Genomic DNA, 18,300 nt, shown 5'->3' with positions numbered 1-18,300 from the left:
CATAGCCTCATGAAGCTTATGTTCTTGTTCCTCTCTTGAACTCCTAAGCTCCTATGAAATTATCTGATTGAGTATCTATATTATTTTAAATCAAATCATATTTGAGGGTTCATGATGAAGAAACTCTGAAATTAGTGCTCAATATTTTGATTCTATCACAACTTTTTGTTTAGCATGTTTAACGAGAGAAAATCCAAACATTATTGCATTAGGAGAGAAAGTATTTGATTTTGTAAAAGTTTGTTTACAATGTATTTATAAATTAGAGAAAATATGGGAATTTCCTTTGTATAGATTCATTAGTACTAATTCAGAGGATTTTGCAACTAAAGTCTGCCCCAAGCAATTCTCAAGTACCACAGTCAAGCTTTGAGACTGTCAAGAGAGGTAAAGGGCAACTTGAACCAAAATATTTCAATTGTGGGAAGGATTAGTCCAGCGTGGTGGATTGTTATGGAAAGGATAACCTCAAAGTGTTGAAGGAAAATTCATTGGGACCAAAGTTAAGGCATGAGCATTTGTCTCCTATAAGATCTTTCCCAAGTAAGAAAACTTGTTGATTGTGTCTTTGTCTCCACCACAAGAAAATCCAAACTCCATTAAACATAAGAGGCCCAAACTTACATTGAATGAGACTACCACTTTATGTTTTCTAGAGTCTCTAGCTAGTACCATACCTATAAAAGAGCTATTTAGTTAAGGAAATCAAATAAAGATTGAAAAGATTGAAGAAGAAAAAATAACCTCAGCTTCCCATGAATTCGCTATTAAAGCCATGGGTGCTAGAGATTCCCCAAGACAATTTTACATAGTACCTCCAAATAGCAGAGGATTTCCTTTGATACTAGCAAATTCCAAACACTCAAACCCCAAAATCAGCACTTCAATCTAAATAACAGTTATATTTTAATGAAAAAATGCATTCAAATGTGAAACATAATTCCCACATAGCATAAGAGGGAAGATTGTTCATACATGATAGTTCAAGCATGAGTCATGGGTACTGACCCAGTCAAATTGTTGTGGGACAAATCTCTAAAAATGGGGCATACGGGTTAAATACTAAAACAAAACCTAGCATAAGATGAACCCAAATGGAAAATAAAATATGGATAAAGAGCAAAGCCTTACAAAAATTCTTCAGGAAGTGGACTTGATATTTCATTGTTCTACAATAGCCTACACATGTCACAAAAAATAGCACATTTGTCTCATACTGTAATGCTCATACCTTAATGCTCAGGCATTCATTTTAGAAAGTGATGTCTTGTTCTTTTCCTTAGAAATCAGTCAAAATGGATACAAAAATGTTCTTGTCACAAAATTCCCCAAAAAGACCTCAATAGAGATAAACAGATTGAAGTTTGAAGCCATTGCAATGCACTTGCCTGCTGACACAAATGGATATTTTCAAGATATATTCACAATTGGCAATGCAATGAGTCCAATTATTTTAGATGAATGTAGCTTACAACCATGAAAATCAATTTCACTTGGGTTAAATTTCATTCTACATATGTTGGTTTCAAGTATACATTTGACATCTTTGTTAGAAATGGGTTTATTAAGTAATACGGTAAAATAGAGGAGTAACACAAACTGTCAATGTTTAGTTTCATCTAGATTACCATGGTTAGTAGGTAGATATGAACAAGATAGTTTCATAAACAAAACATTAGAAAGTACTATAATTTTTTCCTTAAGAAATGTTAGGGTTAGGTCAAGAATCATGGATGTGATTGCAAAGAAGTTGCATATTCTCAGTGATTGCATATAAAAAATGGTGGTAGAATGTAGGTGTAAAGCCAATTTACACACTCACTCAGCATCTTTTTAATTGAGGAAATTTGAATGATTCACACTCATATATAAACCGTTTCAAGCAAAGAAATAAACATTCTCTAAATGGGAAAATACAAACCAAAATGGTTGAGCACAACCATTGTCGTAGATTCTGAGATTTCTCCAACCCACTACTATCTGCCTCTACCACTGTATGCCTAGTTGTTGTAGGCAGCAATACAAAAGAATATCAAAAGTGTATACCTAGTTGTTGTAGTTAGAAATATAAAAGAATATCAGAAGGGTTATTGAGAAGCAAGAAGCATATTTAATCTGTAGCAATGCTGGAAATTTACCTACCCTTGTTCTGATTTGCAAGCTACATACACAAACTCACATGCTAATGGTTGTCTTAGGCTTTTTCTTCATCCTTTTTTGAGAACCTGGCTTTTCTAGGTTTTGGCATGGGACTAACAATTTTTTGTTTTGTTTGAAGATGAGCTTCCCTCTTTCTGTGATGTTCTAATTGGATTTGAATTTTGCATTACTCTACTACTGCAATATTATTTTAAATATTTTGATCATTTTATGTTGGTTCCTTGGTATTTCAATTAGCTTCTAAAAAAGATCCACCCTATTTTGTTTTGTCAAACATCTTAAACTTTTTTGCATTATTCACTAGTTGGCGAGATCACAACTCTGATACCACTGTGAATGCCTTAACTAATAATAACTTGTAAACTATCACTTAGAGGATAATGTTATGTACATATGTAGAGGATAATGTTTTTTAATTTAATAAGTCCATATTGTTGTCTACATTAATCAATGGACTACTCTAATTTCAAAGATACCCTTCCTTGTGTTTCTTTCAAAATTTAATTGTATCTTTCTTGTTGGATGCACATGCCTTCAATGGACAAATACACAGAAGAATTGTGTCAATTGTAAATTTGGATTGCAAATTGGATCTCAAGGCTATAGCTCTTCAGGCTAGGAATGTTGAGTACAATCCCAAGGTAAGTGGCTTGGATATCATTTCTATTTTCTGTAAAAGTGTTATCACATTACTATTCATGGTCCCTCATAATTAAATCTCTCTCCATAGAGCAACACACAAGCAAGAGATGCATAACTACAGTAGTATATTGTATGGAGGATTTGAAAATTTAAAAATTACTAGAAAATTCTTGTGGAGGGAAATTGTAATAAAAGCATTCCTATCAACTTCGTGTTCTCCAATAAGGATAAGATTGAAAACTAAGAAAAAATGACAACTAAAAGAATAAAGAATATTCTTGAAGTCTATCGTAACAGCTTAGTTGACCATTATAAATTTATAACTAAAATTGCAATATTATTTTACTAATGGGGATGAGAATGAAAAGTCCCCTTCCCATCGTGCCTAGCTTGTAAAATGATTAGGACATCCCCAACCTGATGCCCTAAGATAGTAATATCTGTAAAATCAAAGTTACACATTTCATATATGTAAAAACTGATAGCTACCACCATATTCTGAAAAAGCTTAGTATTAAAAAATAATTATTGTGGGCTTAAAAAATATGCAAGGCCCTTCTTAGACACAAATCCTTAATAAAGAAAGCTATGTGTGGCCCCATTGTCTATAAGAATAGTGATGCCCTATCCCAGCAAGACTCTGCGAACTTTGAGAGAGTATGGAACTTGTCCCTTGGGTGGTCTTCAAAGTATAGCCAAGATGTTGTAGTTAGTTCCTCCTCTCACTATTTCAGGTTTCTATTCTTCTTTATGAGCTTTATCTCTTCTATCTCAGCCTCATCATCATAGGTAGCCTTAATATAATATGGATTTAATAATTGGGTTCCCATAACTCCTAGAAATCGAAGCACAATAGTCTTCTCAATTCAACAGTGAAATTCACATACCCTTTTATTATAGCATTAGATTCTACACTTCTTTTTAAAATTAACATTGTATTGATTCAAGCAAGGTGCTCCAAAATGAATTTGTTCCTTGGCTCTAAAGATTACAGATCTAGGGACTTTTTGACTACATCTAAAATTACACAGTTAAATCTTGATATTCATATGAATTGTAGATAAGTTGAAAAGTTGAGTCTTAAATTTATCAAGTTAGTTTTAATCAGTAGGTTTTTAATTGTGGCTATTTTTAAATTCAGATAGCTATATGTATCTTTAGAAGGAAGAAGAATGATTTTGATGTTACCGAACAACATTAATGGAAACTATAAGGCAAAATTTATGTTCGGTCAGGATTGTGTCAGTTACTTTAGAACTCTTACTATTACATTTTATTGGCAGATCCATACTGTAGATTGGCTTTCTCACACAAGGAAAAGCTTGAATGTAAAATATAGTCAGTGGTGTGTATTCGTGATAGTGATAGTAGATGCATTGATGATTATCGTTAGCTATATTTTGAATCCTATAGTTTGAAATCCATCAAGCATCTACAACCCATTTTGCATGTTGATAGCAATTTAACTTTCCTACGTATAGTAATTATTCAAGAAACATCCTTCAAAATCTAATTTATGAATGTCTAATTTGCTTCACTTAAGCTTTTCCTAAAACTTGCATGTAAATCATTGATGCAAAAAACTAATGTCATTATCTCTCTCTTGATTGGTAGGTTTTCTTATCATCCTAGTTTTTAAATTCAGCTTGCTTTTTGGATCTTTATGTTTGATGAGTATTGGGTCAGTGGTTGTCCAACTACTTCCATGATCCATCCTAGGTATTTGCTCACACAAAAAAAATCAGTGTTTAATTTGTCTATAATGTATTTGGCCTTATTAGTGTCTTAACATCATTTGGTAGAATTAGAATGTATGGATGAACTTTGAGTTACGAGCTCTGAGTTAGGAATGGGTAACTATTTATAATGGGTTAGGAGCTTTGAGTTTTAGCAATCTAGATAGGTAAGTCAAAAATAAAGAAAACAGTTTGGAATGGATGTCTCCACAACTGAAATCCACCTATTCATGATCTACGAGAAAATTTAAGCACCCTTACTTTCATACCCCACCCCTTTTTTAGAAAGCCCAAAAGTAACAGTATTTTTTTATTATTTGCAACTTGGCACTGTAGTAAAAGTTACCCAACCATAGCCTATAGTTCTAATCTTCATTTAGTGTTTTGAAGATGTGTTTTGGAGTTGTAAGCCGATAGTTCCAATTTAAGCCAAGTGGATTTGCATATTTTATTTTTATTTTTATATTTCACAAGACTATCTCTATTCTATAATGTGCACACTAGGTGTGATCATTCATTTCATCCTTGATCAAATATCTCCTTGAAGCAATCTAATCAGACATGGTGTTGCATGTTATATTTCATAATTGAATTGTGATGGAAGTATGATATTTGGGACTTTTTAAAATGAATTGGTATCCTTTCTTTGCCTTTCATAGATACCCATTGACACCAATGTCATGAATGCCTTCAGTCAAACAATTCATGTTCTTTGTATATGTTTTGACCATCTGGATTAAAACATTTCATAGCAAGCTGATTGTGTAGAGAAGTTGCAGGTGTATCTCATGCACTAAGCCAATATATTCAAACCCATTTTTGACATAAAACATTACATATCATGCTTTCCCATATGCACATCCATCAATCAGCATTCCAAGCTCTGTTTTGGGCATTCTATCCAAAAATTTGATATCTTACTGATCCCATTGCACTATGCATTTCAAGTGCCAAGCTTTGTCTTTACTAAGGCCACTAAACAATTAACAATCTCTTTGATGTTTCTTGCATTTTCTTTGTACATTCATGCACTATCTCCATGATTGCATGTTTGGTCCTTAGCCTCTTTGCAATAACCACATGATTGATGATTGCTAAATAGTGCCAACATACTATGTGGAAAGGCCCTTTCTAGATCATATTTCAATGCAACAATTTATCAAATAGTGGTTCTTTGAGGGGACAATGATCATCTTCAATCGTGTGACTTTGGCTCATTGCTTCAAATTTCTTAGAGGATATAGAAACTTACTGACTATAAATAGCAGGTATGTTCTTAAAAAAAAACCCATAGTCACTGTAAATAGCAAGTATGGACTTAATGCATATTTCATGAGTTGTGGTTCATAAAAACCCATACTCATCAGCTTGAATTATTTGTTTAATACTCAATGCATTGAGGTGATGCTTACAATTTGAATTCATAACAACCATTTCTCATCAACTTAAATTTTTTGTTTAGTACCCATTGTATTGAGGTGACACTTACAAGGTTGAAGTATTGCAACTTCCTAGAAGGTCTGCCTACTCAATTATGTGATGATCCAACTTTCCTTGACCATAAACTTTTCCCCAAGATTAAGCCTTCTTAGCTTGCCATGCCATTTGCAAAACCTTTAACAAGTTATGTGCCTTATTGCAGAATTGCAGAGTTATTTTGTGGGTGATGATGGTGCAGACCATGGGCATATCATGATAATAGTTGAAGGATGGAACACATGGCATAAATCTAAGATATTTATTTGTAGGTACATGAGGACAAAGAGAAGAGGGTACAATCTAGTTGCAAGGTCTACTGATGGAGTACTTAAAGACTGGAAGAAAAGGAAGAAGACTACCAATCCAAAGGGACTTGGATTTCTTTGATCCTTGGGAAAATGATGTAGGAGCATCAAGGTCAAGGTTGAAGACATGAGAAGGCATTAAGGTCTCAAGATAACCAACATGACCATGTTAGAACATTTGATGTAATAAGACCTTGTGAAGGTCATTTTTTATATGTTTGTAATCATTAAATTTCAAGTTGTAAGCCATTCTTAGCATCAAGATGAAAGGACAAGGGTCATTTATGTAATGTAGTAAAATTTCATGGGAAAAGGGAGCCCTAGAATGTACTAGGTTAGACTGATTTGTAATTAAGTGAAATATGAATTCTTCTTTTGACCCTTAGGCTAACCCATTTAGGCCTATTTTTGAACAAATTTCAATTGCAATTATTTCATGGCTGAAATTGTAATGATCTTAGGCTCACGAGTTTTTGAGATTTACCCATCTTTTGAGCTCACATGTTCTTGATTGAAGATTGCATTAATATGTTTCAATCTTTTAGTCATCTTTATTAGTTGATGCATTGATCAAATTAGTCATTGCTATTAGGATTAGTCATGGCATGCTACTATTAGCACCTAAGTAACTTTCAACTTGTGACATCTCTTTGAGGCATTTTGCAAATAACTAAGATACATTGTCTATAAATCGACATTTTGCAAACATCTAGGCCTTCTAGAAACTATAGGATCATTTTAGTTACATTTGAAAACATTAATTGACAAATTCCATATGTGCAAATATAAACATTAACTACAACATGTCCAATTTATTTGTAGGCATATTTTCCTATGAAGAAAGACCATGCTTGACAATATGAACCCAAAACAAAATAATGAGACAATGGCTGTATTGTGGGCTCAGTTCTGAAGAAAACTTGATAAATGTTATTGTCCTTGCAAAAAGTGTAAGGGCTTAAAGAATCAAAGAATTCTAATCATGACAACCCAGAGTCATTGTAGGAAATATGGTCATGTTGAAGGGGGCCATGATTTTCATCCATTGCTGAATGTGGATTTCCTACTGGAGGAACATGGAGGTGTGAATATCCAAGCTGAGGATAACACTACCATGGAAGAAGATGATAATGTGCCAGAGGACATGATTGAAGAAGATGGGGCAGGTGATGAAGAGGCTCACAATGATGGTACTAGCAAATCTGATAATAATGATGAAGATAGTCTTGATATACCTTTACTTGAGAAGGCACGCAAGCCCTTATACAAAGGCTCCCAAACAACTCTATTATCAGCTATAGTGTTGTTAGTGAACTTAAAGGTTATGAATAGTATATCCAATGTAGCAATGTCACGTATGCTAAGGTATGTCATTTTTGTCATCTTTAATGTTAGCATACAATTACTATTCATTATATTAACAATGCATATTTGTTGTCGTAGGTTGATTAGTGAGTTTTTGTTACCACCATCAAACATTTTGCCTCGTTCGTACTAAGAATTATCCAACATTATGGATCAGATTGGAATGAAGTATCAGACAATACATGCATGTCCCAATGATCACATTCTATATCATAAACAACATGAATTTGCAACAGAATGCCCTGATTATCATGTTAGTAGATATCAGTCAGATCCAATAACAAAAAAAGTACCTCACAAGGTTCTTCGTTACATTCCCATTATTCCACGTCTTGAATGATTATTAATGAATGTTATGTGATTGTATTGATTGAATTTTATAGTTCATAAATGGATGAATGAATGAATGAAGTATGTAATTAGATGATAATGGGTACTTCAGATTGATGTTAGGGGGAGGGGGGTGAGGCCAGATGAGCTTTCACCTTCACGTGGTTAGTCTTGTTAAGTAGAATATATTATAGTATTCTTGAAACCAAGTGAAGCTCAAACTAACATAAAATGGACACTTTACATGTCGTAGGTCTAAAATGATCCACAACTATTGTTGCCCATAACATACAATACAAATGTGATATGGGATTTATGTGTGGCTACCTACAATGTTTGATATTTGATCATTTTGTTCCCTTTATATATTTACCCTTTTTTTTGCCCTCAGCAATAGTTGTCAATAATGATATTTTGAACTATGCATTAGGTGATGTAAATGACCATTATGGGTAAATACTACAATATCATTCTAATAGAAATGGTTGATCAAAGATTCATCTCCATCTTTGGGGAAGAATGCTGACAGGATTGCTGACAAGGGCACATGCTTTCTTGTGAGTGAGCTAGGTTCTATAGCTATATGTCTCTTGTTTTTCCTCTTGATGTTAGCTCAGTTGTTGAGGTGAATTGTGTTTATAAGCCAGGTCTGTTTAAAATCTTTGATTAGAATTATCCTACTCATGAGATTGTTTCCCTTGGTTATATTTTGGATAACTAGTTGAAAATGTTAAACTATTGTGGATGCAATGTAGAGAGTTTGTTTTAACTCATTTGTTAAATGTGTTGACCATAACTTCTTGTATTTGAACTACCCTTGACATCAACAATAGTATTTATTCAGAATATGATAATATATTTATCAAAGGTTAAGAATTTATGGTAATATTTAGGTCAATAAGTTATAGCATAACACAAAGTAGATCAAATTGTGAATTTTTTGTGAATATTCTACAAATCTACTGAATTAGAGGGCTTCATTAATACCAAAGACCCTATCACCAAAATGTCAAGTGTAGGCCCTAATATGACAAGACTAAGGACCCTGAGTGTATATTATATATATGCCATATATTTGGTCAATATATCCAACTCAAAGCTTCAAGATAAACTCTTCATTCTACCATCTGCATTCAACCTTAGGATTCATGGCACTAAATTTTGTTTTAAGGTTACATTACCATTTTAATATGAATAATGACATAGTATTTTATTAATATAGTTTAAAAAGATTAATATGGTTCTAGCTTTTTATGGATATAGAAGTTTTAAGCTTCATATATATATATATATATAAAATCTATGTCTTGCATTGACATACCCAAATTGTCCCCTAACTTTTGCTGCTCGACTAGAAACACAGACTTAAGATGGGGTCCCTATAGTGATAGTCATGCATCTGCCAATGACCATATATAAATTGATACACGTAACCTTATTCAAATATTTTTGCATCACTGAAAGTTCTTAATATTTAACAGCTGTGTGCAATCTGATTTTGTTTAACAGAGTTTAGTCAAATTTTATACAAAATCAAAGTGTTCACTCAAGTTTTATAATGATTAAATATCAACATAATGATTTTCAAGGACATAAAAATAATGAATATGCTCATACATGCATTAGTGGTATTGAAGTTATTTTACAAGGCTTAGATTTGTAATTGGAATAGCTACAATATGCAGGGTCTAAAGTAGGAAGTGATTATAGATCTTGTTGGACAATGTCATACTTACAAGCAGCACATGATGCATCTTGTCAATACAACTTTGTAAGTTACATTTTTTATTTATGATTTTCATTTGGAATCCATTGTTTTAGTTCTGAGATGAATTTGGTAAAATTCTTTTTGAAATGAGTGAAAACTTTAAAATACTGGGATGTCCTTTGTAAGTTATTATGTTGAAACATTGTAATAATTTTAAATGCTAACTTTCATTGGACACACCAATTCTAGTTTGGGTAACAGGATTATACAGAGAAGAACCTCTCTTAGTGCAATCTTCACATTGTCTCCAATAATGAATGAATTGTACTTAACTAGTTTAGATTGAAGCCAGTGCAAAGAGATTTGTAGATTTGGAAATATAGGTAAAGCATTTTACATATGCCAAATGTCTCAACTATAACTCCTAACAACACATGTAAGGATTTTAATTCTAAGCCTTCAAAAAAACACAATTATAGTTCCAAGTACTTCAGAAGACCAAGAAACAACACTATATTGTCTTGTCCCTAGAAAACACACAATGTAACTTTCTTGTTGGTCTGATATGCCATGTTGAGACCATAACACCTCATGCAACAACGCTATTTGGCTTGTTGTGCTCTCTTGTGGTTGGTCATTAAATTATATATCATTTCATAAAGTGTTTGAAACACATACAACAATTATTACAACAATGCTTCATCTATAGAACCTATTGTCAGACTCATAAATACATAAAATATTTTTTGCCATCTCATCTGGAATAACTGCAGCCCACATCCAAATTTTGTTTAGTTGCATCTAGATGGTTTTCTAAACTTTGGCCAGTGATAATACTTTTACAATAAAGAATTTAATTTGATTAGCTTAAACTTATTTTATTAGAAGTTCCTAGGATTCTTGGTTTCTATACCCAAATGAATAGATAACCTTTGCCTACAACATAAGTGTACAAGTCAATAGAAAGTGACCTATATGATCTCAGCTTAAAGGTACTAGTCAAAAGAATATATCCCCTCCACATGGCCTATGACTATCCAACAAACCAAACCTCAACCTCGTATAAAGATTTACTACTAAACCTCATCTAAAGACAACCTTTGAAAAACACAAAATGACCCCATGGTAAGGCATGTGTTTCAGTTTTCTATTTGGGTGTTTCCCTTTGTATGAGTTTCCCCTTCATAAGGCATGCATTTTAGTTTTCTCTTTAGATGTTTTCATTTACATGCACCTTAAAAGCATGTGTAGCAAAACTTGTTGCATAAAACAATTTAGTTTGTGCACCTGCAAGTTCAAACAGCTATAAATTGTTGCCACTTCAAGAGTTATAATATACTATTTCTTGGTACCAATAAACAGGTGTTAGTTGAAGGAAATAGTTCCCCTTTTGATTTCAAAAGGACACAAAATCTACTCAAGTTGAACAATATTTGGGCTTTTCAAGGATTTAAATGGCCAGAATCAGAATATAGAAAACTTGTGACAGAAACTAAATTTCACATTTCCTTCAATTCCTCTCTCACAACACAAAGGAATTACTACATTCACCATTTAACACATTACATGAATCTAGTTATTATTCAATATAAATGAGGAAATAAAATCATTCAGGTACCATGAGCCTAATCATTCAGGTAAAATTATTTCGAAACCCTTGCACCCATAAAGACTTGCAGCCCCAATCAAAAACTTTTAATTCTGTACAAATGTTTTCAATTCCTGATATTGCCAAGCACTTGGTTGATGCTAGCAATCATGCACCAACTGCTTTGTCTAATATCATTACTAGCCCTTGCAATGCACATGAGTGCTACTCATCTAAATATAGTTTTGAACTCCTGCCCATCTTTTAAACATCTTGAACCTTCTTTTTCTCTTTGCTTGGTTCAGTATACTTCTTGATTGGATAAGCAACCCTGATTGGCTTGTCATATAATTTCACATTATCTTTTTTCATGGAATTTTCCAGGGATTCATCATCAACAAATAATACATGTCCAAAACCTTTTGGGCAAGCCAAACTATGCAGATTGCTTCTTGGAACATTTCCAATTCATACTGTTCCAATTTTGTAAGCCCCAAGTATGTGGATTGCAAGATAAACCCTTCAACTGTATTTCATCATTGTTAGCCTACAACTCCTAATATTTTATAAATTTAATTGTAATATGTTTGTTTTCAAATCTTTTTTTTTTCAAAATCCTTTTTGGGGTTGTTTTGTTGCAGATCATGGAATCATTATCTAAATTAGTTAAAGTGAAAGAAACTATATTTGAGATGTCAATTGGGGATCGAAGATTTCTTGATGAACATTTAGCTATAGACTTCTTTAGGCCATTGTAAGAACCCAGTAAATCTTGTACCAAGTTATGCCTTGGTAACATAAGTTTTGGAGCAGAGGCAGCTCGTGTCGCAAACAGATTCTTGTTGGGTATTCAGAAAACTTTAACAAGGGTGGAACTTTTAAATTTTGTCATCAGAAGGTCTTAGTCTAAAGCACTTGAGTTCATTGCAATATTGTCATTTTCTTTAGAAAGGTGCATGCTCAAATCCTTGACTTTTGATTTGTATGAATTGAGAGAGAAGGGAGTTAAAGCTTTTGGACCACTCTTGAAATCTTAGAAGATGCTCGAAAATATGAAATTCATAGATACCCACATTTTTGAAGAAGCTGCTAGATTTATTTTTGAGATTCTTCCATCTCTTGAAAAGATTAAGGGTTTGTGGTTTTGTCACAACTACTCAAAAGATGATGCGACAGAGGCCCTTTCAGTGCTTGTAAAAAAATGCATTGCTCTGGAGGATTTTGAATTCTCAGGAAGTTGTATAGGTATTCAAGGTGTTAAAGCTTTAGTAGGAGTTTTGAGCCAAGGTGGCAGGTTGAAAACACTCAACTTATTAGATAACATGTTTGGGACAATCGATGGTGTTTCTTTGAGCCAAGTCATCCATGGAAAAATAGGTCTCACAAAAGTTCATTTAAACTATATGAATCTTGAGGATGAAGGCACAATTGCCATTGCGAACAGACTCAAGGATGCTGCTCCATCTCTAAGAGTTCTTACAATTGTTGGAAATGGTATCACTCCAAAAGTGGCTCTAGCTTTGGCTACATGCCTTGCTAAAAAAATCTTGTTGACAAAGTTTGTTGCAACACAAAACAAACTCAAGGACGATGGAACAATCATGATATGCAAAGCAATTTTGAAAGGTCACAAGCAGCTTAGAGTGCTTGATTTGAGTACTACTGCTATCTCTAGAATTGGGGCTAAGGCTATTACAGACAAGCCTAATTTCAGTCGACTTTTTATCTATGGGAATTTCATTACTAAACAAGGAATTGAGATAGTAAAAAATGTGCTAAGAAAATTAAGGTACCAAGGGTGAATATGTTCTTGGAGTGCTGTATCAATATAAATATGATGGTCACATGATGTATCAATATAAAAATGAGGGTCTCAGTGATAGTGACTATGAAATTGACAATGGATTAAAGTGGTATGGCCTTTATGATTAAGAGCACTACAAGAGGTTTCGATTTCAAAGAAATTTGGAAAAATTTGTTAAGTCTTCAAACACACATCCCAATTCTCTTTAACAAGACTGAAGTTTTTTTGCTTGTAATAGTATCATTGTAGTCATCTTTTGGTTCCTTGAACATAAAGTCAACATAGTCCTTTTTGTTTCCTTGAACATATAGTCATCTTTTTGTTCCTTGGTGGTGGAGCCTTGTTTTATATGATGCAAAACTTACTGACTCTATTTTAGAGTCCTTGAAGAATTGTCTGATATCATTAATTTAAGAACTCAAGGAAGGTTACCAACATATGCAATTTTGCATCCACTAATATTAACTGGGGGACTTTTTTTCTTTGTTCTAACCTTGGACAACTCAATTTTCATGGATATGTCCCTCCTAAATACAAAAGTAGAAACAAATAAAATTTCTTTTACATTCAATTAGTATACCCTGACTCGCTGAGTCATTGCTATGTCATGACCAAGTCCAAGTTGGGTCACTAGTTGAATTGCCCCTGTTGAGTCAAAGCTGAGTCCGAGTCTTGTTACTTTAGGTTGAATAACATTGGAGTTGAAAATTCTAGTCAATACTCATTACATGTCCTAATAGCCATATTACCAGATTTGTGCATCTAGCTTGTGGACTAGATCTAGGTCCATATTGGGTTTGGATTCTTGAACCGGTATGTACTAGATTTGCATAGTGTTCAGATTTGACCCTATGGATTTGTGAATCTAGACAAACCCATAGGGTCAAATCTAAACCCCGCATGAATCCATATGAATTTTGATGTGAATCTACGCAGATCCCTAGAGACCCATATGCCAAACATGGAATAAATACACATGATTCCATACATAATGCATGCATACGTTCTTATATATAATACATATACACATGAATCCATATGAATCATAATAAGAAAAAAAATGATGAATCATATTTTGGTACCCAAGTCTGTCCTTGAATTTGAATGAGCAACTTAACCTAATAGTTGTAATGTTACTCCTATAAAAATGCACATATTTCTAGTTACTCATAATCCTAGTTGTGGGTTTTTTTATTCTTGTACTGAATTCTATTCTCTGTTTTCACTAGTTTATAGTATACCCTTAACACCTCAACTAGTTTTAGATTCTTGGATCAAAATTGTATTCTCAAGTTAGTCAGCATTTAATAAGCACATCCATTTTTAGCTTATTAAAATGTTTTCCATATCGTTAACCATGTTTTTGACTGGTTTTAGTTCACAATATTGATTTGATAATAATTAAACTCTATGATTTTAGTTGCATTTCAAGATTTTGTGCCTGCAAATTATAGCTTGTGATTTGTTCATAGGAGTAATAGGTCATGTTTCATGATAGATTTTCTCACTTCAATCTTCTGTGCAAACATTATTCAAAAATTTAGGGTTAGAAGAGGCAGGCTTTGTACATTTCACTGTTGCTTAAGTAACCAAGCCATGACTGGGCCACAACAACTTAATAATGTCTGCATTACTTGGGCTAGGGTTGTGAAGCCCACATCTAACAATAACATTGTTTCTTGTGAAAACCAACTACCCCCACCTTTTCCTCTGGTGGGCCAAAAGAAGATGAGGAAAAGACCAGCATCTGAGGATTCCACCATGCATTCTTTACATGATGCTACTAGTCCAAATAAACGTCGAGCAATACTTGGAGATGTGACTAAAATGTATAAAGATGGAGAACCGACTTTTCCAAGAGTTAGGACATGTAAGGTAAAACTAAATTTTATTTTGCATACTTATGTTGGTTTTAACTTTTATATTCTACATGTTATTTTAGGGAGATGATGAGAAATGATAGTGTAGTGTAAATTGTATGGCAAAAGTCTACTTTAATTTAGTATTCTATGCACACTAGGGTCTGGATTTAAATTTTGCATATCTTCAAGAGAACCTGATACTATTTGTGTCATATCTCCTCTGTTCTCACTTGAAGAAATTCTCACTATTGTATGTTGAATAGTTTACGCTTTCCTTTTGGATATATATAATTTATTTGTATTGTGATATGAGCTTAGGCTACATCCCTGGGTAACAATAGCAAAGGAAAATGCCAAGGAATTATTCAGAATGTCAATATAGATACCAAAGTTACAAAAATTGAAAAGGATATGATACTTGTTCCTTGCCATTCCAAGGATCATTCTTCCAATGATGATGTTGGGATTGGTGCAAAAAAGAGCAATGGAGAGAATGCATAGGATATACAGGCTAATTCTAAAGATCTAACTACAACTGCCAAAAATATACTAGTGCAATTACAATGCAAACAACTTGTAGCCAAAAAAAATAATGAAAATACTTCAGCATGTGCTAATGAGGCATTAGTGTCTTCTCTAAAGCAACAAATTTGCCAAAATCAGCACATATTGAGAGAGCTCAAGAACAATTCAAAACAAGGTAATTTGGCTACAATTTCATAAACTAATTAAGAGTACCTAAACATATTATTCATTAAGTTTTGTTTTTTATTTTGATCAATTTTTCCAAATTCTCTTCTTTCTGCTTTTTTACTCACAATTTTGATCTTCTACAAATGTTAGGAGTTCCTGCCATTCTAGTCAAATCTCATGAAGGTGTGGGGTGCTCAAGCCAGTCTCACTATATTGATATTGATTTGGACCATGGTGATCCTTAGATGTGTACTGCTTATGCCACAAAAATTTATGATAAATTACACATTATAGAGGTTTGCTCTGTTCACAGTGATCTTTTATTCTTGGTCCAGAAAATTTATATTGTTCAATTGAGCTAATTTGTTTCTATGCACTTTTCTAATGCTTATTAGTATAATTATCACTATTGTTAGATGTATTATGCTTTTAACAACTTCAGCTTATTGTTGTAAATTTTTTGTTATAGGCATATAACTGTAGATCCTTAGATGGATCTACAATGTTCTATAGAGGAAGTTGTGAATTACTTTTTTTTAATGTGGTGTACTAGATATAGATTTAGTTGATACATATCTTCACTAAAAATTGCAAATTTTTGTTGATGTTCTAAGCTTAAATGAAGTAATATAGGTACTTGAAGCAAAAAAGTTATTGGCTTTCATGTGTCAAGCTAGACTGAATTTATGACATTTTCTTGAAGCTTCTTTTGATTAATACTTACAATCATCAATTACTTTTTCAACTAAAATGGTGAGCATTACCTTGTTACATTGAAACAATTCAACAGGAGATCAATGTAAATATGAGGGGCATGCTTGTTGATTGGCTTGTTGAGGTTTTTTGCTTATTGCATTTCTTCATGCTATCTGTATATTTATTTTTCCCTATTGTAGTTGTGCAATTAATTTTATATAATCAATTCAAAATTAGATTGTTGTAATAGGTTGCCGAAGAGTACAAGCTTGTGCTAGATACACTTTACTTAACTGTGTCCTATATTGATTAGTTTCTCTATGAAAATGTTGTGAATAGACAAAAGCTTCAACTTCTTGGGGTTACTTGCATGCTTGTTGCCTCGTGTTTACTTCTTGCCTACTATAACATTTTCTTTTCTTTTCTTTTCTTTGGTCAATTTTAACTACTGCTTTGATGTCACTTTCAGGAAGTATGAAGAAATTTCTGCTCCACATTTGGAAGAATTTTGTTACATTACAGATAATAATTACACAAGGGAGGAGGTACAATTTTCCTATTGTATTGCAAGATGATTTGTCACATCTCTCTTGGACGGTATTCTTAAAATGAGAATTATCCTTATCTTAATACTAATAGGTGTTAGAAATGGAGATTGATGTCCTAACTTATTTGCGATATGATCTGACAACACCAACAACTAAGAGCTTTCTCAAGTAATATTTTTTGTGGAGCAATCTTGGTGACTATTTTCATCGAATTTAACATGAAAAATAAAACATTGATATATTCAAATGTAAGCCATAGAAAAATCATGATAAATTAGTGATGCACTCATTTTTCATTTTCCCTTCTCAATTCAAATAGGCACTTTTCCTATGCTGCTCAAACATGATGTAAGGTAGCTTTACATTCTAGTTTTCTTTTATTGTATGTGGGAGATAAAATTATTTAATATATAAAAGTGTTTTATTCTTACCTTCATAATTTTTTTCATTCAAGTTTCATCTCTACATTTGGAATTCATGGGCAATTGTCTTGCTAAACTGACCCTTGTTGAGTATGACTTTCTCCATTATGTTTTGTCAATGATAGTTGCATCAGCTGTATTTGTGGCAAGGATGACTCTTGATCCTAGAACTTTCCCCTGAGTAATGTAAATTCCATCGAGTCATTTTTTTGTTTGGTCTTGTATGTACTAAAATTTGAACAGGATTTTATTGTCCTCGATCTTCAGAATCCTATGCTAGAACATTACATAGGCTATAAAGTATCAAAGATGAAGGACTATATTCATGAATTGCATAATTATAACTAAATAGCAAAGGGTGTGCATTGACTGCAGTTAGGGAGAAGTATCACCAACACAAGGTATCTAAATATCTTCTAGCATTTAAAATTCTAAATTTATCACCCCCATGGTCAATAATTTCTAGCATCTTTCTTTTGTATTTACAGTTCAAATGTGTGGAAAAAATGTCTCCCCCAACAATCATTTCTCCTTAGTTCTTGGAAAACCAATAATAATGAAGTTGAAGCTAATATCTTGAGGGTTGAGTGGCTCTTAATTTGGAATGGGATTCAGCTCACTACCAGTAGATATATCAAATTTCAATGTTCAAATCTATAGATCATTTAATAATCAACATCCTTTAATTTTTTTCACATTATCTATTTTCAAAGTCTACTCTATGTAAAGTCTATAATATGTACTATTTGCATGACGCTCCTAATTGTTTTATTCTCCATATATGTTCAGCAAATGACAATGGTTGAAAGAATTTATTTTTCAGGTGCTCAAATGCTTTATATAGTCTAGTTGAAATGATTTAACTTGTCACCAGTACAAATGTCAATATCTAATTTTTAGATCCATAGAAAAACCACCACCTTTAGTTTTTTTTAGATGGTCTATTATAAAAATCTAATCCT

The 18,300-nt window shown here is 32.9% G+C and overlaps 1 protein-coding gene and 1 pseudogene across 1 annotated transcript; both read left to right on the top strand.

Moving 5' to 3' along the window:
• The first annotated feature begins 12,365 nt into the window (after window positions 1-12,365).
• LOC149574900 (RAN GTPase-activating protein 2-like) lies at window positions 12,366-13,115 on the top strand. The gene has a single exon (XM_089815976.1). The coding sequence runs from the start codon at window positions 12,366-12,368 to the stop codon at window positions 13,113-13,115; it is 750 nt and encodes a 249-aa protein (XP_089672102.1).
• A 1,598-nt stretch (window positions 13,116-14,713) lies between these two features.
• On the top strand, window positions 14,714-17,088 carry LOC149574899 (cyclin-A2-3-like; annotated as a pseudogene).
• The last annotated feature ends 1,212 nt before the right edge of the window (window positions 17,089-18,300 follow it).

The sequence above is a fragment of the Cupressus sempervirens genome, chromosome 2 (assembly GCF_028749045.1).
Source record: "Cupressus sempervirens isolate cs-2001-9-10 chromosome 2, ASM2874904v1, whole genome shotgun sequence".
Taxonomy (NCBI): Eukaryota; Viridiplantae; Streptophyta; class Pinopsida; order Cupressales; family Cupressaceae; genus Cupressus; species Cupressus sempervirens.
The sequence above is the reverse complement of the archived record's forward strand: the minus strand, read 5'-3'. Positions and strand labels throughout refer to the sequence as shown.

Bases quoted from the DNA above. Each gene is read 5' to 3' on its own strand.
- LOC149574900 (XM_089815976.1), top strand. From the start codon at position 12,366: ATGAAATTCATAGATACCCACATTTTTGAAGAAGCTGCTAGATTTATT.